A 26345-nucleotide genomic window follows, 5' to 3' on the forward strand; every position below is an offset into this window, starting at 1 on the left:
TGCTGGCATTTTATCTTGGTTGCAATTACTGTCTTACCAGAGTCCATCTCACTGCAAACCAATTATATGACATAAATAAAAAGTGGGTTTCAGCACATGAAATCTCAAATAATTTTGTTGTGCATCTGGTATGGTAGCCAAAGATTGAAGAATTTCAAAGCAATTAAACCAGAGGGAGTGGAGCTAAGAAAACTTCAAACAGTGAATGACTTATCCGAAGCCTGGTGCAAACTTTCAGCTTTGCTGAGAATTTTTAAATTCATCTGGCTTAGAATGTGGATCTCGGATGAACCCATTAAGGAGTGGTCACTGGAAGGATTATGCACATCAGTTGCCCACTTAAAAAGAAGGTAAAAATTATTGCTGGCTTGTCTGCTACCACAAACTCTCTCCTTTTAAGTGTATGAGGATGAGAAGGAAGGCAAGCGTCTTGCAGCTCTGGCTTGGAATTAATTGTTTTCTGTGTTCTCATTCCCAGTTCCACTGACTCCCTTAATGTCTCTCCAAGGCTCTGTTCTTCCACCTGCAAATGGTATTATGACTTGCTGTGTTTCTCTGCTGTGTGCCAGCTCCCTTGTCTTTGCAACTATAGTGTGGAAACAGCACTGTGGGAAAGTGTCCTCGAGGCTCCAAGTTCCCTGTGTGCCCTCCCACTTCCAGTGCTCCAACTCATGCAGCCAACAGGCTTTCCTTGATCACGTTCCACCCCTCTGCCAGGCACTAATGCCCCAAAATGGGGGCAATCACACTGAAGAGAAGTTTCTCAAGTGTGCAAGCTCCCAGCCTGCCTGGTGCCTTAACCCCCACCCAGCTGGTGGTGGCAGCTGCCTGTGGACCTGCTTTCCACCCTTCTCATCTGCACCAGTTCTTCATTCCTTCACGTTCATCAGGTCTCCTTTGTTTCTCCCAGGGTCCTTCAAAAGGCTTGGGAATGGCAGGGGCTGCTGAAGGTCATAAAAAGCTGTCTTGGTTGGCTGTCCTCATTGCACTTGGCATGCTCTGGAGTTCTAGCAGACTGAGCAGGCTGGGTGTCCTTGGGCTCAGCTGTTCCATCAGTGCTGTTTCCATTTCCTGGTTAGAACTATTGTTCCAGTGATGGAGAGAAGCAAAGCTGCCTGGTTAATGCTTGTAGATGACCTCTTCTGATTTCTTTCTGTACAGCTAAATACAGCCCGTGCTCTTCGCTGCTCTGGAACAGCAGCTGAGCTTTTCTTTTTGTTTGTCACATAAGGGTTTTATTTCTTAAAAGTCTTTCAGAACTCTAATCTGTTGCATGTGAGCCCTGGGGAACAATTGCAGTTTGAAGAGGTTAGTTTCAAAAATCAGATGACCAATTCTGAATTCCTATGGTGCTTCCTTTGAGATTCTCAGTTGTTCTTGACCAGATTCATGATGTACAGAGCTCTCAATCCTTCCTCCTTGTGCCTAGATGAGAGCTGGGGTGGGGGGCACTGATCTTCTGTGCTGGATGCTGATGCTCCTCATCTTACGAGTAGGAACGCACTGGGGGTGGGACACTTGAAGTCTTGGCTTCTCTGTCAAGCATGACTTTGGGTGCTGTGTTTCTTATGTCACCTTCCCTTCAGGCTGTGTGTCTAGAGTACAAAGTTATCTGGGGAAAAGACCAACATCTCCCATTGTCATGGCCATTGCAACTTGGATCCCAGTTTTGGTTGGGCTGACGAGCGCTGCTAAAATACCAAACAGCTCCTGGCAAGAACAATCTGAAACCCCCACTGACTCTGAGACCAGGCACGAAGTCTCACACCCCCTGTGACCAAACCCCTCAATCCCTCTGGCTTCTTATCCTCCAGGAAACCATGGCAAATACCACTTACTGAACCACTGGGTGGCGGAAGTTCTTCCTACTTTCCACTTGATCATAAATGGCTGAGAGGCGACCATAGAAGAGCAGGTATATTAGAAGAGGCCCAGTGTATTCTGTTAAGAAAAACTAGAAAAGAAAAAGAAAATAGCTGTGTCAGAGTAGGAAATTGTCCCTGCAGAAGCATGAGAAAAAAAAAATAAAAATAGCCCTATCCACAACATCTGTTCTTCCTTCCGATGTCATTTTGGCTTCATTTTGAGGACTGTAATGACACAAAGGTTTATTTCTGCTGCCTCTTTAGCACAGGAGTAAAACCAATCTAGGAAATGAGAGAGAGGTTTCTGTGCAGAACATTAACTCAATCGGGAAAGCTTCATGGGAAGTCATCAAAATCACAGTTATGTCCTCTTCATGCTTTTGGCTGTGCCATCAGATGCCTATTTGGAATCTAAAGAACACTGCAAATCAAGGCCCAAAAGCTGAAGGCAATTTGCTTTCTGCCAATATCGTTTGCAATTAGGCCAGGCAAGCAGGACACAAAGAAACACAGCTTTGAATCCTGGTTGCTCCCAGAGACATTTGGAAGGGAGGGATGATTGCTTGAAGTTTGGTGGTGGATGGAAGAGCAGGACCTGCCTGCCTGGTGTATGGTGCTTTGAGTTCAGTGACCAACTGGGGCTACTCCCTGTGCTGGCATCAGCAGAAGCAGCCTGCAGTGGCAGGCTGGACCAGTAAGTTACCCTGTATATCAGAAAGAAACCATTTCTTCTCCCCACTGTCACCCCTGGTAGCCATAGAGAGCTGAAAGGAGATATGGGGGCAAGGAGAGAAGGTGCTGCCAGAAGCCACCCCCAGTTTTAGGTTCTGGCTGTGGTTTGGTAGAGCCTGTATTGCTTTTTGTCAGGGCACACTCTCCAGCTACAAGCAGCTGGCGGAAATAAAACATGGTTAAGAGTGATGTGAGGTCTGGGTTTGATCATCTGTCCCCACTGGAATGTCAGGATAGAATGGAAAAAGTGTAGTCCTACATGTTTACAAGGACCAGCAGCTGGCAAATCATAACTCAAGTGCATAGTATAGCTTGAGGGATACAGGCTCATGACTAATGGCTGGTTTGGCTTGAAGGTGGCTATTTGCACTGCAACAGAATGGTAATGGAGGAATACCTGTGGTTTAAGGAAGCCACACTGGATGTAGAATGCCCTTTGACAAAGTATTATTTGGCAGGCAGTCTGACCCCCAGCGTGCTGTTCCTCTAATCACTCCTCAGAAGAGCTTTGAAACAGAAGGGTTTTCCTGCAGAAATATTCTGCAGTTAGGTGTTGGAGAGCTTTGCTCGAGACCCCTCCCCCCCATATGATTTCCTTTACTGTGTTACAGAAGGAAACTTTTTCAAAATGTTGGCCTTTCATAGCAGGACTGACTCCAGAAGTTACAGACTGAAGTGTTCTCTACCAGGGAAATTCTCTTTTGTGACACTACGATTTCTGGGGTCCATTTACACTCTGCATGATCCAAAGAGTGGTTGTGTGTGTGTGTGCACGAAAACACTTAATCAAGGAGTGTCTAAGAGCTCACAAGTTTGTGGGATGCACCACTGCCAAGGGCTTGTTGGAGTTTTGTCCTAACAGCAGCTCTGTTCCAGTGAGCCCACTGAGTTAGGCACAGTGCAAACACTGGAAGAGGTGGCTTCTGCTATTAAAACCTCTAGATAATGGTGGCACAGGAGACAAGAGGTGCAAAAAATATGGTGTGGGCAGGTCAGTGTACCAGCTTGGAAGGAGCTGCAGTGAAGCTTTTTCTCTCCAGACGTGAGTTGCACCACAAGAAGCACCCATAGCTGCCTGCTTTTATCAACTGTTTGGCATGAACATATCACAGAGGTGCCAGGAAAAGCCTGGCAGCACTTAGGATCAGGTTGTGGCTACCTGTCACTGCAGCAAGTATTCTCCCCTTACCCTCTGGCTGATTTCAGATGCTGAAAGGAGAAGGAAAGCTTCAGGATTTAGTAAAAAAAAAATCCAGTCTCCATTTAACAGCCAAAGCTACCAGCCACATGGTACCTGAATCCCTGTGACTGGATGAGGTGTTTTTGATGAGGGGGGGTATGCAGGGCCTCCCATCACAGCAATGCAGAGGAGTTGAAAGCACCAACAGCAGCTCTTGGCTTGGGGTTTGTGAAGGTAAGGAAGCTCAGGATGCTTTACAGGCTGTAGACAAAGGCTCTGGGGAAAAAAGAGCTGGGAGCCCTGGTGGACACCAGGCTGACCCTGAGCCAGCAATGTGCCCTGGCAGCCAAGGGGGCCAATGCCACCCTGGGGGGCATTTAATAGGAGTGTGGCCAGCAGGTCAAGGAGGTTCTCCTGCCCCTCTCATCTGCCATGGGGAGGCTTCACCTGGAGCTCTGGGGGCAGTTCTGGGCTCCCCAGTTCAAGTAAGACAAGGAGCTACTGGGGAGAGGCCAGCACAGGAACACTGAGATGCTGAAGGGACTGGAGCACTTGCCCCAGTAGTACCTTGTGTACTGGCTGGGAAAAAGTAGAAAAGGACAAAAGGAAGCTATAAACAGAAGGGGTGAGCCTGAAAAAGTCCAACAGAACCCTTACAAATGAACTTCCCACAGACCAGTGACCTTCCCACGAGGGCATCAGCTAATTCCTCTAGTAATGTTTGTGACATGCCCTTTCTGTAATACCCCACAACACACCCTGTCTTGTATCATGTTGCCTTTTGGCTTAGCCTCCCATTATCTCATTTATGACACGCTGCAAGGCAGAGCTGAGGAGAGACCACACATCCCTTCCCATCCCCATCCCTCCCCGCAGCTCTTTCCATGCCATGTAGGGGCAGTTTCCCAGTTCATTGCTGCTAGTCCCGGTGTTTTCTCTCCCCAGTGCCAATGGGATGACTGGGCTCAAGCAGGCCAAGTGGAGGGTGTAGGATGAGGACAATACCTGCAGCCAGGACAATGTCTTTGGGTCACTGCCTGAGGCTCTGGGCGCAGCGAGTGACACAAAATAGCTCAAGTGGGTAGCTTGGATGGAAAGCAGCTGCAACATATAAATTATCTAATGGCAGAGCTTAGTTTCTCTGATAAATAAATGTGAGACAAAGACACGTCTGAGCCAAGGGGTACTGCATAAAGAGGAAGATCAACTCGAGATCAGACAGGCAGATCATTACTATGTGCAAGTGTAAAGAGAGCAGCTGGGATTTCTGAGAAACCCAAGAGGAACAGGCAGTTGAACCCACCCAACTCCCCACATCACATTAAGCTTAGCATCTAAGTACCTCAGACTCCTTTTACAATCCCACTCCAAAGTACTTTTGAGCTAATGATCATTAAGAAACATTCTTAATTTCTGGACTAATTTATACTTCATAGGCTTTGCTACCTCATTAAAGGCCATATAGTTACCTGGGGATGATAATGGCATAATTTGAGCAGCATGTCTAAACTTCACCTTTGTAAAATTTCTGTCTTTTTATGCCTGCAGAAATCTCCAGCAGCAACAGTTTTGCACCAAGTGGTACAATTCTAAAGGGCTGCTTGAATATTCAATGATTTGTGATCCAACTCTCATGAAACTGGCTGATCCTTTCTACAAAATCTAAATAGCACACGAGGGGGCACCTGAAACTTCCATTGTCTGGGCAGATGCTGCAGAAACTCAGTGTCTAGGAGGGTTTCAGGCTGCAGCTCAGTATTTACTGCAAATACCAGAGATAGGGCTGGATTTGCTCTGGGGTTTTAAAGGCAAATTGCAGCTGACTCAGGACAGCATCAGCAGCTGGGGAATGAGCAGCAATGGGTGCTGTTTCTCCCTGAGCCAAACCTGTGCTTCCTCTGTGGGAAAAGGGAGGTGACATCCCAGCTCCCTCCTTTCTCTCCTCCTAAGGCTGAGCTGACCAAGACCACTGATTTGGCTATAATGTGCATCATTTTAAAATGTATATCCATCACCTGACATGCAGGTACCTAAATGAAATTGTGCTTTTAAACACTTGACTGTTACTAATAACCTCAACTAGCTCTTCCACACTGCTTTTCATCTAGAAGTCTCAAAGCACTTTGCAAAGAGGAAAATGCTTTTATTTTCTTGCCACAGATCTGGAAACTGAGATACAGAGAAATTCTTGTCAAGGTCACCAGACAAGGTGGGCAAAAATTGACAATGGGGCACCTGGTCCTTCCAAACACTGGTTCACCCTCTGGTTCACTCTCCTCTTTGTGCTCTCCTTACCCCCAGCATGGGGTTGGGAAAAAGTCCCCATGCAAAATAATTCTGCCAGGCTTATGCATTCTAGAGGGACTATAAAGTCTCAAATGTGCTTAGAGTGGCAATCTTGTCAACTGCCCTAGTTCCTCTGAATACAAACAGGAAAGGGTCTACACTCATTAACACCATACATCAAATGCTCTTTGCTCCTTAAGTAGCAGGAAGGGTTTAAGCATAAAGCTGTGTACAACTGCTAGAAACAGTTTGTTCTGTTTATGTCTCCTCTTCCCTTATCAGTTGACTTCATCCTGCCACTGGGCAGTGACAAAGAGCCAAAAGTATATGTGGCCCAAGGAAAGGCACAAACAACATGGCAAGAAAACCATGGCAAGAAATCAGGCAAATGCAAGCTGTTCTCTCCTGATAACCCCAGAGATTGAAAACTATTGACTTAATTAAATGGAAAAATAAGACCACTCTTGTGTGTGTGTAATTTGCCTTTGTGCAAGGTTACAGTGTTCTGAAAGTTCATGACATTTGACTGGGATCAGCTCAAGACTTGGCCAAGGCAGAGCAACACTTACTCTGTAATATTAGGTCTTCAAGTAGAAACTTCTGCCAAGCACAAACTCTTAGCTGTAAAATGGAGGTGTTTTGCATTACCAATAATTGTAGTTGGAAAAGGGACTGTAGAGGAAAAATTGACTTCTTTTTTTCCTGGATATAATCTTCTATTATCAAATTATCTATTGATCTGAGAGATCTAGCAATGAAAACCTGTTTGGGGGTTTCTCTCTCTTTGGCACTTTGTTATAGTCATTCTTACACTCCCAGATTTACACAGAATCACACAGTCTGTTTATTTGGCAGTGCTGTTAAGTTTTCCAGGCACACACCATTCCCATTCAATTCTTAGTGTCCTATCCCACAACTGTTTCAACTGGCCACAAGGTACGCAAGCTCTGATAGGTATCCCCTGAGAAATGTAGTCAGTGACATTCTCCACTGATACATCCTACAGATCCTCAGCTCTCTTGATCTCGAACACCTTCCTACACAATTATCCTGTGTTTTCTTACATTTATCTTCTTTCCATTGGCCCACTAGTTTTCTGGGACTCCCAACTCTCCCACTCCCTCAAATTCCTCAGATTCTGTCTATTCTAATTCTTCTATTCTAATTGTCTGAACTTCGACATTTAATTGAGAGTTTATAAATATTGGAGGCTCTTCTTCTGTTCCCAAATCAGGGAAAACATCTCAAGCTGTTCCCCACGGGAAACCAAAAGCTGACCTCAGTAGAGAGAAGGTGGAGAAAATTAGTCCGAAGCAGCTTGACTGCCCCTTTTTCAAACTCATCAATGCTCAAACATTGCGTTGTATCACAGGCATCCCAAAGACTTCATGGGATTGTTCCCCATCTCAGGATCAGCTGAGCAAGCTCTGCCAGCCCCAGTCAGAGCAAGCTGTTCCTGCCTTATTCCCACAAAGCAGAAAAACATCAGTACAGGTGCACTGTGCAGGTAAGAGGAGAGAACCACACTGACCTAGAGGCTGCCCTTCCACTGAGGGAACAAGCTCACCTCATTATTCCACACTTCCCCAAAAGCACAAAGCTTCCAACATGCATCTCTTAGCTTCTTCTTCATTTTCAGCGTCTAACTCAGGGATAATTTTGCTTGCCAGCCAGAAGGGAACAGACCAATTAGTGAAAGCCTGGGTTTTCAGATGTCAACAATGTTCTCAGGCTTAAATAAGTATTAATCTCTACAATTCTAAATTGAGCAGAATCTGGTTTTTTTCATTGGAAAATCTGAAATTGTTCCAGAAAAATGATGTCTAATATAATCTTAAACCTAATAAATACAGTTCAATTTTTCAGTTAGTTCTGCTTTACACCAGCAAAAGTCTATTGAAGTGCTAACTCAGATCAGAGAGAATCAATGTTTTTCTCTCTGATTTTGTTCAATAGCTTTTATCAATTATCTGGCTGAGGGGATTGAGTGGATGCTCAGTCAGTTTGCAGATGACACCAAGTTGGGCAGGAATGTTGATCTGCCTGAGGGTAGAAAGGCTCTACAGAGGGACCTGGAGAGGCTGGATCGTCCAGCTGCCTGAGGTTTAACAAGGCCAAGTGCTGGGTCCTGCACTTGGCTCACAACAACCCCAGGCAACGCTACAGGCTGGGAGCAGAGTGGCTGGAATGATGCCCAGGGGAAAAGGACCTGAGGACCTGATCAACAACCACTGAACATGAGCCAGCAGTGTGCCCAGGTGGCCAAGAAAGCCAACAGCATCCTGGCTCGTATGGGCAATTGTGTGGCCAGCAGGGAGTAGGGCAGGGATTGTGCCCCTGTGCTGGGCACTGGGTGAGGCTGCAGCTCAAGCTCTGGGCCCCTCACCACAAGAAAGACATTTAGGACCTGGAGTGAGTTCAGAGAAGAGCAGCAAAGCTGCCCAGAGCACAAGTCTTACGAGGAGCACCTGAGGGAACTGTGGTGGTTTATCCTGGCAAAAAGGAGGCTGAGGAGAGAGACCTTACTGTTCTCTCCAACTGCCTGAAAGGAGGTTGTAGTGAGGTGGGTGTTGGCCTCTTCTCCCAAGTAACAAGTGATATGATGAGTGGAAATGGTCTCAAGTTGTGCCACAGAAGGTTTAGATTGGATATTAGTAGAAACTTCTTTACTGAAAGGTTAATTAAACAATGAAACAGGGGGGTGGTTGGAACAGGCTACCCAGAGAGGTGTTTAAAAGATGTGGACATGTGGTGTGTCCTAACATGGTTTAGCACAGTAGAGTCAGGTTAATGGTTGGATTTGCTAATCTTAAAGGTCTTTTCCAACTATAATGATTCTGTGATTTGTTTGTATTGCAGAAGTGTGTGGAATTAGTCATATAGGGAGGGTGTGAGAGGAGAGGAACTGTACAAACAGACAGCAACAAAAAATGCACAACCTAAGGATATAATCTAAGCAAATGGAGCAGTTCTACTGCCAGCCTCAGTATTTTAGGACTCTCAGGAGTCCAAGTATTTAAGCAATAGCTAATTTTACATCACAGTTAGAAAAAATATTTACTGAAGTACTGTGTTTCAGGGTTAATCTTAGGAACTTCACAGTCTTGGTGGCAAAATATATTCTTCACAGTTCTGCGCTTTTTTCTCAGTTCTATTTTTGATCCTCCTTGTAGGCTGCCTGGGTAGCAAATAGACAACAGAACCTGATAAATCAGAAACTGCAATCATTGCTCAAATGAGGAAAGCTTTAACAGAAGCCTGAAGTTGAGCAGGAAGAATGACTACAGCAGCATATGCATTCTTAGCAGTAAAATGCCAGCCATGTTTCAAAAAAAGGCACGTTGCAAGGTATAAAAAGGGGTCTCTGTCAAACATGCTTAGGTCCAGAATTGGATAGATTAAAAATAAAATCCAGTGGTGGGAATTTCAAACACCCCTAGGGATACCATCTTTGCAGGAGGCATAAAAAAGGTCTGTAAACTCAGCTCCCATTAGTATCTCTGCAGCATCAGCCAGCAAACCTTAACTATCCCCTCCAGGTTAGGGTAAAGGAATTGGTAAACCTTGTGCACAAGTAAATTATGTGTTTCAGATAGTATTTGTTGTATAAAAAAAAAAAAAAAAAAGAGAAGGAAGTGTGGAGAGTTCTAACAAAATCCATGAAACTAAGAAAAGGGTTTTGTTTTCTCACTGAATTGCTTTCTGGAGATGAGCTTGGAGGGCCTCCACTCTTCTCAAAGAGCTGGCTGAGGTTGGATTCCTACCCACATTATCCCAGGAAACACTCTCATTCTCAAAAACGACTGACAAGTAATTGCTCCAGTGGAGGAGAACTGCAAAACCTTCACCCCAGTTTGTCCTCCCTCAGAGCAACCCAGCTTCTACAAGTTGTTGAAATCTGGTGAACCCACCTCAGAGCTGTGCTGTGCCCTGAGCCCAGGGGATGTCTGGCCTTTCCCAGCACAAAACATCTTTCAGTCACTGTGCAATCATGTTTCGAGGCCCAGCATGAGAAGGAAACATCCTTGCTACAAAGTGGCAGCCTCTGACTGAGGGACTGAGTAGACAATAGTAGACTGAGTATATATATACATATATATAATTATATATATAATAGTAGACTGAGTAGATGACATACTCTTGAGCCATCAGAGTGTGACATGGGCAGCTGATGTTTCTTGATTCAGAAACATCCTCCTAGACTGAGGGACCCAAACCATTTGTTTGGAAACAGGCAACAGCATCATCTTGTATTTTACAACCTGTCTGGAGAGGGTGCTGCTCCCAGGAGGTGGAGGTGGGTACCACTTTTCCCCTTGTAAAAAACACAAGCTCATTGTCTTGGTATATCCCTAGCATTGGAGAGGGGATGAAGTAGTGTCCTTCATCCTGGAGTGGGCATCTCAAGTGTGACCTCCAGTGAGGTGACAAAGCCCCAGAAGACCCACCTCTAGTTTTTCCCTAGACAGATCCATGCCCAACCCATTGATCTCAGGAGCACCAGCAGATCTTCATGTGCTTCTGCATCTGTTTCTGGAGTCCAGACTTGACTGTGGCCCTTTGTACCTCAGCTATAATTTTGCTGACGTTATGAGAATATTTTTCACTCTGTGCCTTGTTCATGTAAATGTCAACCCTTTAAATCAGAAGCATCCCTCACTGTGTGCATAAATCTGATAGACCATCAAGGGGAATGGGAGAATGGGAGCACCAAGTACAATAAAAATGGCAATAAAGCTATATACATCCTGTGTACAAATATATTCTTAATTGCTATGGTTAGAAGACAATCTTCTATGGGCTTTTTCTGTATTGCTGTAGAGTAGCTATAAAGTAAAAATCTCATGACTGTTTAAATGGTGTGGCTTGGAAGAGGATTTCTCCCACTGAGAATGGAGATGATTTAGAATATGGAACAGAATGAGGTAAGATGAATATTCTGAAACTCAAAGAGTCAACTTTCTGCACACACAGATTAAATCATAAAAAAAATGCCACTGCCTGCAATATCAAGGCCTGGTCATAACTGCACTATTTATAATGGGATATTAAGCTTTAGTTATGTTACTGTCTTAGGCTACATAAACCACCAGGAAAGGAGAGAATAAATAAGGTTCTTGCAGATTACTTAGTTGCAGCAAACAGGAGACTGCACCACTCACTGTTTTGCTTTGCAAGGAAATCCCATGGTTGAGAGGGGGTGGGGGGAAACAGGACCTCAACTAGCACAAACCAGGGTGGCTCCAGTAGGCCACTAATCAGTATGGAAACCAGTGGGGTAAAGCCTCAGCAAACTCACAGACCTCTGCTGGAATGGGTAGGTGTCACAGTGTGAACTGCTCTAACTCCACTGAAGCTTGTCACCACCTGGAGATATGGGTCCTGTTGTTAGAACTGGGAAGGATAGAACTAGGTCATGCAGGAGGGGGTGGAACTAGATGATTTGTGAGGTGCCTTCCAACCCAAACCAAGTCTTTGATTCTATATTCTTTGTCATAGGGGTTAACACCTCCCAGAGCTTGTGCTGCTAGGAACTATCTGCTTCCCTGGAGAGAGAGAAATGCAGGTGAGCTTAAGCAGGTTAGATGGGTATGTGACCTTACAGTGCAGATCCAGGAGCTGACTCTTCCCAAAGCCAAGAGCAGTTCTAGCAGTGATGTCTAATGTGCCACCTGCAAGCTGCTGTGAAGACCTGACACTCACAAGCCCCATCCGTACAGGCAGAGCCAAGGAAGGACAATGACTTCTCAGTGGCCTTGTGGTCACCCCACATGAGCAGGGTGTGACCTGTGGGCTGCCTGAGGTAAGGAAGCTAATAATTTGGCCTGCAGCCAGTTAGCAAAACTCCCCTTGCTTCATTAAAGGAATTGCAAGCAATTGGCTGCTTGTTTTCCAGTGCTATGGCATTTCCATCGTGGCACTTATGGCTTTCAGAGACTATAGGTCTGTCTTACTCATGTTTCTCACTGCAGAAATCAGGAACCTCATACAGATGTGGGCTGTGTGTTCCTCCAGTCATGCCTGTGCAAACTACAGGCAAAGCTAGGGCAGCCTAGGGGTGAGACTACTTTCAGCTCCACCACCTATGCCTGCTGCAGAAGGTTAGAAAGATCTCTTCCTCTCCCATTCCTCCCTGTCCTTTCAAACCCTTCTGCTCTCTTCTATGGGCTGGGAAATAATTGAATCTTTCATTTCCTCCTTGCACAGATGAACCCACAACCCCATTTGGGTGGGATGTGTTGCCTCTCTCCCACCTCTCTGACCTGCAAACAGCTGCTTACAGGAAAATAACTGAAGTCAAATGGAGACCAGAAGTAAAACCAGACTGTGATTCTACCTACAGCATAATACAGGTATTGTTGCTTATAGTGAATGCTTTTATTTTACAAAGAGATTTGAAAGTTTTGTGACTTCTGAGCCTGGAATCCCTGGCCTCACCACTCACTCAGAACTGTTCTTCAGGTAAGCAAAGAGTAAAACATTCCTACCCAATAATTTTCCTGTATTAGTAACAGGATTACTAGAAATCCTTTTTTTTTTTTCTTTTTAATATCCTACATCTTTCAAAGCTGAGGAGCCCAGCAGACTATGAATGTATTTGGCTGCAGGCCCTGCACAGGCATATGAACCCTAAAAAAGCTAAATCTATTTTTTAAAATGGAGTATTTTTCCTCAGGCAATACAGTTATGTCCACCTTCTAATCTTTAACTGGATGTCAAGAGTTAGCACATGATGACTTGCCTCACTGTCCACTTAATTCTGTTTTGACTGCTGATATAAAGTAATTACAACATCTGACCTAGGGAAGGACAGACTGAGGAAGTTCAAGTAATCTGATGCTGAAACACTTTGTACATTAAGATTTATCCTGTTGATTCCTGCAAGGACATACTTACTGTGGTCCAACCGACCTGTGGACCCAGATCTGTAAAATACAGTGTAATGATGGAGGAAGCTGCAAGGCTTTGGATGTTAATGGAATCCTTCAAATAGGGTCCATCTGTAATGACAAAAAGGGAAGAGGAGGTTTGAACAACAACCACCCTCTCAAAAGACTCAGCATCATGCACAGGCTGCCCTGCTAATGGTCAGGGTATCGAGGCTCAATGGTCAAGGCTCAACTTGTATTCTGATTTATTTTGGTGACTTGGTACTTATTCTCCAGGTTAGGAACTTAAGAGCATTTCTATGAGAGTTATTCTCCTCTCATCTTAACAAAAGTGTGAGGCTGACTTGACACTGAGGATGCTCTCTCTGTTAATCTAGGCCATTAGAGAAATACCATGCACTCAACTCAGACAATTTCACAGAGCACTCTTTGTTCTGTTTTGCAAGACTAATGGGGAAGTCAATGCTATGCAGTGTCTCCCTCACTGATATCTTCTGTGGAAGCATTTGCATTCTCAGGCTATTTATACAATAGTTGGCAGCATCATGATGATCACAACTTCTTGGGCAAAAGCCCCAAAGGCCAAGATTTCTTGGGAAACTGTCTGACCAGGTGTATCTGGTGTATTTCACAGTAATTTGGGGGCATCTGCTTCCAGCCCTGATGGACCTAGAGTGTACAGGCAGAGACAAAAAAAATGGCAGTATCTGGTCCTCTCTTTTTTTGTAGAGTCAGTGACCTGAATATTAAGAAACCCCAACAGCCACTGGCATGGAGTGCTGCCACAGCTGCAACACTTCTTCCCCTTTTCCACTTGCTATGTATGATGTCTCCCTTTTCATTATATGTTTGTTGGCTCTTTAAGTCAGAGAGAGTGCTAAATTCCACCAGGTGCTGAGCCCTCATTTTCCAGGGCTCTGCAATCCTACATGTCCACAGACCAAAAGCCACCCAGCCCCTGGCAGGTTCATCTCTCACTGCCACGTCCACCAAGGACTGGTGCCCTGCTACAAGCCAAGAGGCTGCCTCCTGCAACCAGTCACATCCTCTGATGAGGCTGTGAGCAAGTATTAACACAGAGAAGATGCAGTAAGTGAGGGGAGTGAATGGCTTTAAAACTGCCTTGTCTTCATTATTTGATCATATACTGGATTCTGCAACATTTTTACTCGGTGGTTATGAAAACCATTAGATTCCTCTATCAGTGAGAAAGCTAATAAGCTAATCATTACTATCAATTAATGGAAAAGTGCTAACAGTTCACCCAATAACAAGTATAGAGAGAGCAATACAGTTAACTTGCCAGAGGATTAGTAATGTGTTAGGTGTCTGTATCCAACCACATGAGCACTTACTGCGTTCTAGCTGCAGGCCGACACGGGAAGGGTACCACTGGGGACCTGTTCAAATCATAAAGCAGAGCTGCTAATTTCATGCTGGAAGATGGACATTTCTCTTTCTCTAAGTGTTCTTTGAACTGGTATCTACAAATGTGAGATCAAAAAAAAAAACCCAATCCTCTCTTTCAGCCTCAGCTGTCCAGGAGGAATGCAAGAGAGCTGGGAGGAGCACACAACACACTCCTTACAGCAGAAATCCCTTCTCCCTGCTTGAGCTTTCAGACAGAATCACAGAATCTTAGGGGTTGCAAGGGCCAATCTCCATGCTGAGTGCTTCATCAGCACAGAAAAACTGGGTACATTCCACTGGGAAGTCTAGAGAGGACCCTGTTCATGATGATATTTGCCATAACTCCATACTAGATGTGTCAGTCTTGCCCCTCCTTCCACAATGATGCTTGTTGTACAAAGGACTTGGTTTTTCCCATTTAGGAATATAAAACCTTGACTAGGTTCAGGTGCAGCTAGCACTGATTCTTCATCATGGCAAGTAAGAGCCACAAAAAGCAGAGGCACCCAGGTAGCTAATCCTGGGTTACTAACACTGACTTCCATGATACCCATCAACTTACAGATGTTGCTCAGAAGCAGATTTTTAAATGCTCTGGTTTAGAGGCTGCTCCTAAATGAACAACATAAGCACTTTGCATCACAAAGACACCTCACTTCTCTTAACCCACACACAAACTTTGGTTTGCTGTTTTTAGGGTTGACCTGGCAAATTTTAGGCCTGACCTAGAGCAGCCTGGGGAGACCTTACACAGCCCATGGTGTTGACTGAGATTTGGGGGCAGCAGAGTCTGACAGAGTAAAGTGAGGGAACAGCTGCACTATCACCAGCCTCAGCCACTTCTATCAGAGAATGAGACACCTTAGGACATTTGACAGACTGAAGGAGATTGTATTTTCAGTTCCAAGTCTGTGTGAAATTGGTCAAATATAACAATGGTTTTCTTTAGACTGATCTTAAAATGGTTAGGGGATACCCCTTTATGTAAGATACTGGTACTCCTGTACCACAAACACACGGAAGAAAATTCTCCACAATGACTGTGATCAAACGTGGGAACATTTACCCTGAGAAACTGTGAGATCTGCCTCCCTGGAGATAGTCAGAAAGACCCTGAGGACTTGAAATTCAGCCCTGCTCGCTCTGAGCAGAAGCCTCAACCAGATGAGCTCCAGAGGTTTCTTCTGTCTTAACTTGATTTCAGAAAAAAAATCTATTTTCAAGAAAGCTTGTTCACCCCCCCTGGCTGCCAGCTGGAGGGGGAGGGGAGCTGTGCAGTGGCACCCAGCACACTCTGCTTTCAAAAGGTCTGAGCTTTGTAGGCACTAGAAGAACCCATGAACCAGGGCTAACAGAAGGTGAGACATCCATCAAGGAAGTCACAAAACATTTTTCTCAACAATCCACGGCTATTACAGATAACAAAAGGAAGATAAAGAGCACCTGTCTGACTTGTCAAGGAAGATATGATTTGCTCCAGGACAGCAGATATTAATAGTTATTTGGGAGCCTGAAATGCAATGTACTTGTGTTAAATTGTACTCCTCCCCACAGCCCCCCCTGCCTCCCCTCTCCAGTATCCCACTATGTTTCAATAAAAGCCAATTGACCTGATCCTGTGGCACTGGGCTTTTAGGTATGGCTGATGATCTTCACACAGGCAAACAGATGATGTGTTTAAGCTCATCATCCCACATTTCCAGCCCCACTCCACCATTATGTTCAAACATAGCCCAAGATTTAGACAGATGGAAGTGTTTTTGCTGCTGCTGCTTCTCTGCAGTGACCTTCCTATCACACCACTGCACCTCTGCTTTCTGGAATATTCTTGGGATGCTGTGTGTATTTTGCTGGAGGAACCTGGAATTAGCTGTTGGGATGTTCCTGCTGAGAAGACACTTTCTCTTTGGGGTGTCAACTGCCATGCCAACTGGAAATGCTATGGAAATGTAATGGGGGACAAAGTCCAAACACAATTTTAGTTGTAAGTACGTGGCTTTTAGCCCGAACATGAAAGTCTTCCACCTTCAGTCTTTACTAGCAGCAGATTTCAGCAAGGCTGTTCCCAAGTCTTAGCTGCCCAGGGTCCTTAAAAACCAGTGCTGCTTTCTAGAGAGAAGTGTGAGCCCATTTTATTCCTCTGGAGGTCTCAGAGGTCTGGCTGTTCTGCTCTCCCAACCTGATAAGACTCATTTCAGAGCGTGGAAACCCCACACATTCCCAGGCATCAGAGATTTACCTGCTGCCCACTTGGTAGCAGCCAAAGGGACTCTGTCTCTGTTGTCACAACTTACCCACCTGTGATTGAGTGTTTTCCATAGGGATCTTCCAGACCTCTCACTGAGACAGCTCTGGCTGTCTCAGCAATAGCAAGAAGAGCCTTAGCAAGGCAGGAAGCCATTCCAATGCAGCCTGGCTCTGGCAAGCACTCAGTCATGCCATTCCTACAGGAGAAGAGCTCTTCTTCATTTTCATAGAGAAAAGATGCCAGAAACAGGAACTAATTATCACCCATATTAACTCTTGCAACTGCCTGTCAGAAGAGGGGGTTGATGGCTCTGTTGGATACCTAGAGCCAGTAGCATCTGGCAGGGAAGCTGCACATGCCATCAGCATCCCAGCGGGTGCTGGGATTTTTAGGAGAGTTTACTTCCCAGTTTCTTCTTGTTACCACATCCCATTGGTGCCTCTTGCAGAGAATAATGGCAATCCAAGAGGGTCTAGGACAACCATGGGACATCTCACACATCTCTACACTGGGACAGCACAGGGAGCTGCCAATACCACTTTGCAAGGCTGCACAAACAACCAAGTTATGCTGGTCAGGTTGCACACACCATCTGTTTTTTTTCCACTGCATTTGCACTGGGATCTCAATTAAAGAATCAGCTGCCAATCATGGGAGCTGGGAACTGTTTTAACAGCTCATATGCACTTTTAAAAGCATCCAGAGGTACTCTCTATCCACATGATTCAAACTGACCTTCATGTGTGCTCTACCACTTAAATATCACAAGAGGTTTCAAAAATTTAACTAAGAAATCTAAGTCCTAGGTACTTTCCAATACTTAGGAAATGGAAGGACTCAGCCTAATTGTTGTTTCATAAAGAACCTTCCATACAAATTTTTTAGTGTGTGCTGCCTGTTCCCTACCCAATCCAATGCCTATTTAGCACAAAGTATTTATGAAGTTACATGAACGTGTATGAGAGCAAAGGCACAAGATGATGAAGACTTCTCTTGATGGGAAGTTCAGTATATTCCTTAGAGCACAGCCCTGCAAAAGCTATTCTGCTGGGGAGCAAGGAATCTAAGTAATGCAAAACAGAGCTGACAGACACAGTTTGGAGATAATTAGCAGATTGACTTTCCATGATCAGCTAATTTTATTACCAGTTAAATTGTTTGCTTCTCATTGTATGTCACCACCCATGCATCTCTAATAACAAATAGCCTTAATAATTACAAGCAATACCTGCTGTGGAATGGATAGGATGATATGAACTACAAAATTACTCTAACCCAGCAGCAGCATCCTGCTTAAATTTGCAGAAATACAGGAAATTATGGGGGCTACTGTGGCACCAGTATCACTTATACAGTCACAGAATGAGCTGAAAAATGTAGCAGCACTTGCTCATGTCAGCTGAGCATGGCTGGAGTGCATCCCACCACCTTAAAGAGGTGGTAGTGCTGGTATGGATGTAGCAATAAGAAGAGACTGCTAGGAAAGATTCACATCTTGCTGTGTGTGGGGATGGTGGGTTTGTACCTAATATACAGAGACAGACAGACACACAGAACACACAGAACATCTGAAAGCTTGGTGGGGTCTTTTTCTGAGCAGGAAATGCTGAGCAAACATGGTTGTTCCACGTCTGCAACCTTAAGCAGCAATGGTCATAAGTGTTGTTCCTCTTTGGTTGCAGCAGGTGCTGAGCATTGTCAGGAATGTTTCTGAGAAAACAGGAATAGCTGAGGATACCACCATGCTGAGAGCTGCTGTCTTTGCTGGGCTGAAATTTGCACACTCTTGCCTCACTCTGCTTGCCCTCACTGAGTGGAGCTGCTGAGCACTGTCATCTGAATGCCCAGCTCTTGAGGAACTGCTGCTCTCAGCAGCAAGCCTGGGGCAAGCAAGGCCACAGCATCTCTTCACATGGCCCTCTCTGGCCACACACCAAAAAGATGTTTTGCTGCTTTCACCTGCTAAAACTGCCAGCACAGTCACCTGCATGTACTTATTTATTTTTCCCCAGGGCTAGTGCAGACACCAGCTGTGCTGCCCTGGCACTGCCCTGAGTTCTGAGCTCAGCAGGGCTCACAGGGGCCAGGCTACAGCTGCCACCTCTTGTTAAGTCTTTAGGGCACAGGGCTGACCATGGCAAGGCACTTGCTGGATCTGGGATTGTTCAGCTGGGCTGTGTTTTTCTTGTAGAAGGACCTTTGATACCTTGCATCAGAATATTTAAAGAGCAGGAGCAAGATCCATGTTTTGTTTTGGGTTTTTTTGTGGGAAGGCAGCTCCAGTGGGTCCTGTTCAGTAAAATCACAGCAAGGTACTAAAATGGATGTTGTTTTTTCAATGGCTGACAGCCAGGGGTAAATCCCTTTTCTTTTTCAGCTTTTTTTTTCTTGGATCTGTAAGCCTTCCAAGGAAGATCTCTAGCCAGGTTTTCCAAAGGCACCCTGACCTCCTGTTGCTATGTGACACAAACAGCCACTTCCTTAGTGACATGTGGAATTTGAGAAAGGAACTATTTGATCTGAAGCATCCCTTTTTATTTTGTCTAGTTTTTCTAACACACGAATGCATCCAGCTGCAACCTCCCTGCTGGCACAGGGACAGCAAGCACTGGGCTGCCTGAATTAATCTCCAGACATTTGCTAAGACCAAAAGTGCTAAGGACCAGGTCTGGCCAAGGGACAGAATAACATGCATTTCCCCCACAGCAGGGAAGCCCCAGCCTGATGAAGTGTCTGGCTGCATCCTTCCTGTCCATTTGATTTTTCCCATTGGCCTTCAATGCTTAAAATGAGTGAGAATCCATTTTTTCCTACCTAAAGTCATGTAGGTGCCATCCTGGCACCTCCACTGAAGCACCAGAGCCCGATGCAGAAGGTTTTTCAGAGCACACCTAACACCTCTATAGCAAAGAATATGATATTGCCCACATGCCTGCAGCCATTCCCCTTAACAGGTGTCAGAGATCTGCTTTCCTTGCCCAGGATCTGGCAAACAGGACAGTTCTGTCCAATCTGTAGTGACTGTGCCCAGGTAGGGAATTCCAGCCCTGCACTGCACCTTGGCTCACAAATACCCCTGACTGCAAGTTCCATTGCAGGAACTTACAGAAATGCCTGGATGCTTTGAGAAGCAGAACATTCCTCTCACCCACACCATATCTTCCCTCAAAAAAAATCATAATAAATCACATACTTTAGCCATTTACTGATTGGGCAGTAATGGACAAATTTCTTAAGAGTCAGCATAGTTTCTCTTCATGAAGATCAATTGTTATTATTGGTAAACAGAATATTGTTTGTCATTTAGAGGTCAATTTATGTCACTAGCAGATTAAGCTTTCCATTTTCCTTCTGCAACAGCCTGACACTGAAAGCAACTGTGGAAATTTAGACAAGCCAGAAACATCAGAAACTAAAAACATGCAGGCATGCAACATTTAGATGTGTATTTTAGTATTTTTTAACTCCTTTCCAAAAAAAGGAAAAAAAGAGGGAAAAGAAAAGCCAGCCTTATGCATTTCAATTTTCCATGTAGCCTGCTGCAGGAAGTGTAATTAAGTTTGATCCTTCTGTGTGGCTTTGCATTTCAATTAATGTGTGTGGGCAAGGGAAGGGAATGTGTCTCACCTTTTAAACATTAATAACAACCACAGAGCAGAACAGAGAGACACAAGAAAACAGATCCTCTGACAAGCTGTGGGCTTTGGGCTGCCTCTGCCACACAAAGATGGGGCTCAGAGGTGTAGGGGTTGAGCAGCTGGATCACTGAAAGGGTCTGGGGAGTCTTTCCACCAGGGACCAACAGGGAGGAGTGTGTCCTCTGATCCACACACTCAAATAACTCTGTTTGCCCTGTGAGGTGTTCTGGCTCTGAAATGCGAACCCCAAATATGAGAGAGGTGAGTAATTTATGCCAGGTGAGGATCTGTGTTCTGGCAGTTGTCTTTGATTCTCATACAAGTTTGGAAAAGGTAACAAGGAGAATTGTTGAGGTATCCAGCAGATGTGAGAACTTGAGAAGGAGTCTCTTCCTCATCACAGAATCACAGAATCACAGAATATGAGGGGCTGGAAGGGACCTCCAAAGACCGTCGAGTCCAGCCTTCCTAAATATAAACTTCCTATATAGATATAAATACAAATCTTCCTAAATATAAACTCGACCAGTGAAATCTTTATAGAAAGGGTGTCCCCAAAGATGAGAAACTGCACATTAAGGAATATACATTTGCCAAACCAATCGTGTTTCAGAGATTAAGAAAATATGACCATGAGCCCTTGTGGCCAAGAAGGCCAATGGCCTCCTGGGGTGCATTGGAAAGGGGGTGGTTAGTAGGTCAAGAGAGGTTCTCCTCCCCCTCTATTCTGCCTTGGTGATGCCACATCTGGAGTATTGTGTCCAGTTCTGGGCCCCACAGTTCCAGAAGGACAGGGAACTGCTTGAAAGAGCCCAGGGCAGAGCCACAGAGATGCTGAAGGGAGTGGAACATCTCCCTGCTGAGGAAAGGCTGAGGGAGCTGGGTCTGTTGGGCTTGGAGAAGAGGAGACTGAGGGGTGACCTCATCAGTGTTTGTAAATATGTAAAGGGTGAGTGTCAGCAGCAACTCCCCTCAAAGCTGCACCAGGGGCAGAGCAGAGAACTGGCAAGCTCGTGGCTTCACCCCAGACTGCCTGCAACCTGTCTGAAGGCACCTGACAGCACGTTTGGGGTGCTGCTGGTTGATGTTCCAGCACCAGACAATACCCAGGTCAACTGACAATCACAGCTGATACTCTGACTCGACACCTCATTTGTGGCTCCACCTCAGATACACCAAACAGAGGAGAATCCTACCCCAGGCTCTAGCTGTGCTTCTTTAAAAGCATTCCTTAGGCAATTAGCTAATAAAATATGCTAATGAAGTGTACTTCTTTTTTCAATATTTGACTGTCCAGGAGCACTCTCTCCAGCCTCTAATCTAATCAGGATGTGTTCCCTCACTAAGCCCTAATAGCAGTGTGGGTTTTTTGCATCTAATGGCCACAGCAATGCCAGCAACAATTAACTAAACACATCTGAACTGACATGATTTCTTCCTTAGTGCATATTAGCTTCTCATAAATTCACTGGGAAATTCACCACGCTGAAAATTAATCCCCAATAATAACAGGGCTAAACTGTCATCTCTCCAGGAGAGATGAGGAAAAGGCAGCACAGATCTGTCCTGCTCTGGCAGCACATCAGACACTGCATGTGAGCCAGAGGCTCAGTCATGCTCCCACGTCCTTCCTGGGAGAAGTTAATTTTGGGGCTGTGTTAATGCCACCATCCCAACACCTTAATTAGGTTGAGCAGAGGACTCAGTGCCTCAGCAGCACTGCCACAAGGCTCTTCCCATCTCAGCTCAAATCATTTTCCCTCTGCATCCTGCAGGTCCCCTGCTGTGAATCAAGGCTTTAGTCCCTTGCCAGCTCATAGAGACACAATGAGGACAAACAGCAGCCATGGGGGAGTTCAGGTCCCCACCTGTGCACACTGGGAGTGATGGTCAAGCCCACATGGAGAGCAGAGGACCTGCCATCCCAAGCTCTCCCAGCAGGACATGAACCCAGAGAGGCTGCCAGCACATCAGCCAAAAAAAAGAAGTGTAACATGCTTAAAACTGAAGAGAAAACTGCTTGTCCAGTTACACAGACACAGCCCATGAGGGGCTTGATCAGGGTGATATTGCTTGGTGAGTATGTTCATGCTCATACTTGAAGGATGATGTTTCATCCTAATCTATATGGCAAACACTGAATGGCCTCTGAACACCTCTCCTGATTTCCCCCATAAATATTACAGCCCCAACTCATTTAGACTGTTTGTGAATTCTGAGCTTGCACTCCAGGGGCAGAATATTAACAAAAAATATATTGCTTCCCTGTTTGTGTTTAAACCAGAGTTAACACACACTGTTCAAAGCAAATAAACCTTCTGTTTGCTCTATTTGTGTGCCATTTGTTAACAATTTTTGGAGCTGATCTCTTTATTGCAGGTGGAATGAGTTAAAAGGTTTTCAAAGGTGTTTCATGCTGTGGCCACACAGCTTTTGTTTCCAAATTCAGAGTTTATGCAAAACGTGAGTTTGTGTATTTCAAACCCAGAAAAAAAAACAAGTCACCATCACAGGGTGACATCCTTCACACCCAGGTCTGAACAGCCTCCCTTGCTGTTGTCCTGCTCACTGACCCTACCCCCAGAACTGCAGGTACTGCCACAGCTCCTCTTGGCCCCCTGGGAGCTGGAGAAGCACAGCCAGGGAACACATGAGGCAGAGAAGACCTGGGGGAAAGTCTGAACTCAGCAGCTTGAAGCTGCTGCCTCTTCTCTAACCCATCTAGGAGAGGTGACACCATGGGCCTTGCCATTTTTTCTCATGCTCCCCCAGAGTTTTCCAAGAATCATTCTGGCAAGGGATATTTGTTTCCTCTTCTCTTATCCTGTGGGCTCTGTTTCACAAGAAGTCCTTAGGGCACTTCATGCAGACTCATTCCATGCAGCTCCTCCTAAGAGAAACTGTTGGAACCTTTTGTAGAGCCATCTGCCCAATTCTCCTCTCCAAAAGAACAGGGGATTCTATGAAAAACCTGGTGTAGATGCAGCACAAGTTTAGAGGCCTGACATGATCTTTACCCTGCCATAACCAACAGGCTTATTAATCTTATTATTAATGGACTTGAGATTCTTCTCACAATCATGAAGACCCAACTGGGGCTTTTAATATCCTGAGTTCCCTGAAGGAGCATTAAGCCCACATGAATCTGGTTGTGAACACTAGCTTAGCTCTGGAAGTCTATCTGTTCTTCAGACAAAAAAAACATAGCACCCAAGTTCAAACTGAGGTAGGAGCTGTTTCAGAAACAAGAGCACTTTGACATCTTCTATTAACAGTTCACTAGGCTTTAACTCCTCATTGTACCTGAGACTAGATGGGCCTGGATTACTTCTCTTTGGCCTTGCACTGTCCTATTCTCAGTTGAGCCACAGGCACATTGTAACTAGTAACAGGCAATTCTGGTAAACAAATGTTGTTGTTTCTCATCTAGATCTGTCAAATCTACTGCAAAGGCAAAAAAAAAAAGAAAAAAGAAAGCAAAGAACCTAGCTATGAAATTTCCTTTTTTAAATGAGGCATTTAAATAGCATCTCACATTTGTTCTCTGAATGTTTACACAGGGTGTCATCTGTGATGCATTGTTAGAGCCCTGTAAATCTCAGCTGGGAACAATATCCCAGAGAGCAGAGAGGCCAGTTCTGCTTCAAGCTACATCTCAATGGATTTGCTGTTTTTTTCTTTTATTATGTTACTCATTTCAAATTATATCTGTAATCCTGCTAATGAAATGCAACAGCATCAGATGCAGCAGCTGCCAAAAAAAAAAAAGAGAAATAACGTGCATTTCCATTAAAGTTTTTGAGTTGATCTTCACTTTTCCCATTGCTGTTTTAAATATGGCTGGTTTTTCCTGAAGGTCATCTTATTTCTATGAGCATTTAATGGGTAGCCTGGCTTTTTGTGTTTTAAGACACCTTACTCCCTCTGGTTCAATAGGTCATTAGGCATGAATTTCAGTCATTCTTTTGTCCCAAATGTTTCTTACAGGATCACAGCCAAAACAGACAAAAGACCCCAAGGTGGATGAAAGGCAAGTTAATTATTCTTATTTTATAGATAAGAAAAGGAAGCTCAAAAAGGAGATAGTGTCTAGCACACAACTCACCCCAGTCAATGACTCCCATTCATTTTGAATCAAGTCTTAGAGACCCAAGTCTTAAACATTACATTCATTTCCAGTATGAAACAGGGGACTTCCAAAATCCCAGTTGGCCCTCTGACTTTTATTGCTATCTTTAGAAGACCAAAATCCTTTCAAGATCTGACCCTAAAAGTCTTGCTTAAGGTTACTAAGTGCACTGCTTCTAAACCAACTGGGTGAGCCACACCTCAACCACAGCTTCCTAATTCAGTACATCGTAATGAAAACATCCTTTGTAACCACACATACAGTTCAGAAAGAAGCAAAACTCCAGGGATATCTGACCAGATGCTTTTCAGACTGATTTAATATCTCTTTCTCCACAACTTATAATGAGATTCAAGTGCTCAGGAAAAGCAAACTGCAGATGCCTGGGCTGATGCCTGCTCTTGTTACTAAGTCCAGTTAAACTGGGAGGAAGACATCAGACATCAGCACTCCAGCTAGGAATGCAGTGTCAACAAGAGACACAAGAGTCAGGGCTCAAGTGGGAGGGTTATGAACACAGATCAAGATGCAAAACAGTGTCTGTAAAGTGCACAGCACCTTCTGGGGGATGGCTACACCACTGTGATTTCAGCCACAGCATTCCATGCATTTAAAAACTGACCAGAACTGGTTTTCTGTAATTCCAACACAGAATGGGTGGAAGAGAGATTTTGGAGTCTAAGGTAAATTTTAAGTCACTTTTGAAGATTAAAATTTTGAGGTTAACTCAGCTTGGTGTCCTCCTTTCTTTTAACTGTGTCAGGTCAATGATGCCATTCTCATTTCCTGACTGCCTTGTTAGAAAAGAAGTAAATTCAAGCTACCCAAATCAGTACCAGTAGACAGACCCTTTTGTTATCTTTTTTTTTTATAAGAGAAATTTGCACAGATATGCCACAAATAAGCTGAGAGGAGGTCACCTTCCTGATACTTCTTCCTGGGCAGATCAGAAATGAAGCCAGGCTGGCCTGGTGGCTCAAGCAACGTGCCAGGGCAAGAATTTAGGTCTCTGTTCTGACATGCACACACTGCAGAGGCAGGAAGCAATTTCCTCACAGACTAGACCTCTGATTAGGAGATGTGGAGGTAGATGGTAGCAACTAGCTTCAGTTTTGTGCTTGCTTTGTGCTTAGCTTTGCAAAACAAAAAGTATTTAAGTCTATCCAAGCCTCACTGCGGCAGGAACAAGAAATTCAAGGAGTTTCTAATAAACTGAGTTGTGCTGGCAGACACAGAGAAATCAAAAAGAAGAGCTTAGAACTGTGTCATATGAGGGACACTGGAGTTCATCATAAACTGGTCTTCTACTGCTGAGAAAAATAAATGATAAATATGATAAGATGAAACCAGTATCATCTCAATCTCGTAATTTTCATTTACAAAGGTAAGAGAGATGAATGAGCAATTTACCCAGATGAAATCACTGTCCTTCCCAGTGCCCTTCTGCACCAACTGGCTGTCCCTAGTGATTCACCTTCCCTGTTAATTTCCAGTTGTGTTGTTCTGAACACAGAGAGGGGAAAACGTGTTGCAAACAATGGCTGGATGTGACTGTGCACCCTGTGAATCCAGGCTGAGGATGCAGTGCCCATCAGCCCTGCAGTCAGGCAGTCTGCACAGCAGGACAGTGCTCATCCCTTGCAAACATCATTCCTACATGGAATTCAGCTGTTACTCTGGGCTAGGATTAAACTGGGGAGGAAGGAGTTTGTAGCTGCCTTTCTGGCTGGGCAGTGCATCCAGCTCAAGGTGACTCCTGGCAGGATCAGATCTCTTCCCAAAATGTTGGCTTTTTTTCAAAGCCTGATCTCCTAACACAGGGCAGAAGAAAGATCCCTCTGGGAGGCTCTGTGCCCTAGATGTAACTTATGTGGGTCTCTTCAGTTTGCAAGATACAGGAAGGTCTCCTGGCTGATTGGCAGGTCAAGGCTCTGAAGTCAGCCTGGGAAAGCCATAAATAGCATAAT

General features: G+C 44.8%; 1 protein-coding gene across 1 annotated transcript in view; it reads right to left on the reverse strand.

Moving 5' to 3' along the window:
• The window catches only part of TECRL (trans-2,3-enoyl-CoA reductase-like), a 58630-nt gene that overhangs the window by 12471 nt on the left and 19814 nt on the right, over positions 1-26345 (reverse strand). The window contains 3 exon segments of the mRNA XM_010001863.1: positions 1839-1954; positions 12961-13064; positions 14309-14353. Coding sequence (XP_010000165.1) covers positions 1839-1954; positions 12961-13064; positions 14309-14353 — 265 coding nt within the window.

This window comes from Chaetura pelagica, unplaced genomic scaffold (assembly GCF_000747805.2).
Source record: "Chaetura pelagica isolate M959 unplaced genomic scaffold, ChaPel_1.0 scaffold367, whole genome shotgun sequence".
NCBI lineage: Eukaryota > Metazoa > Chordata > Aves > Apodiformes > Apodidae > Chaetura > Chaetura pelagica.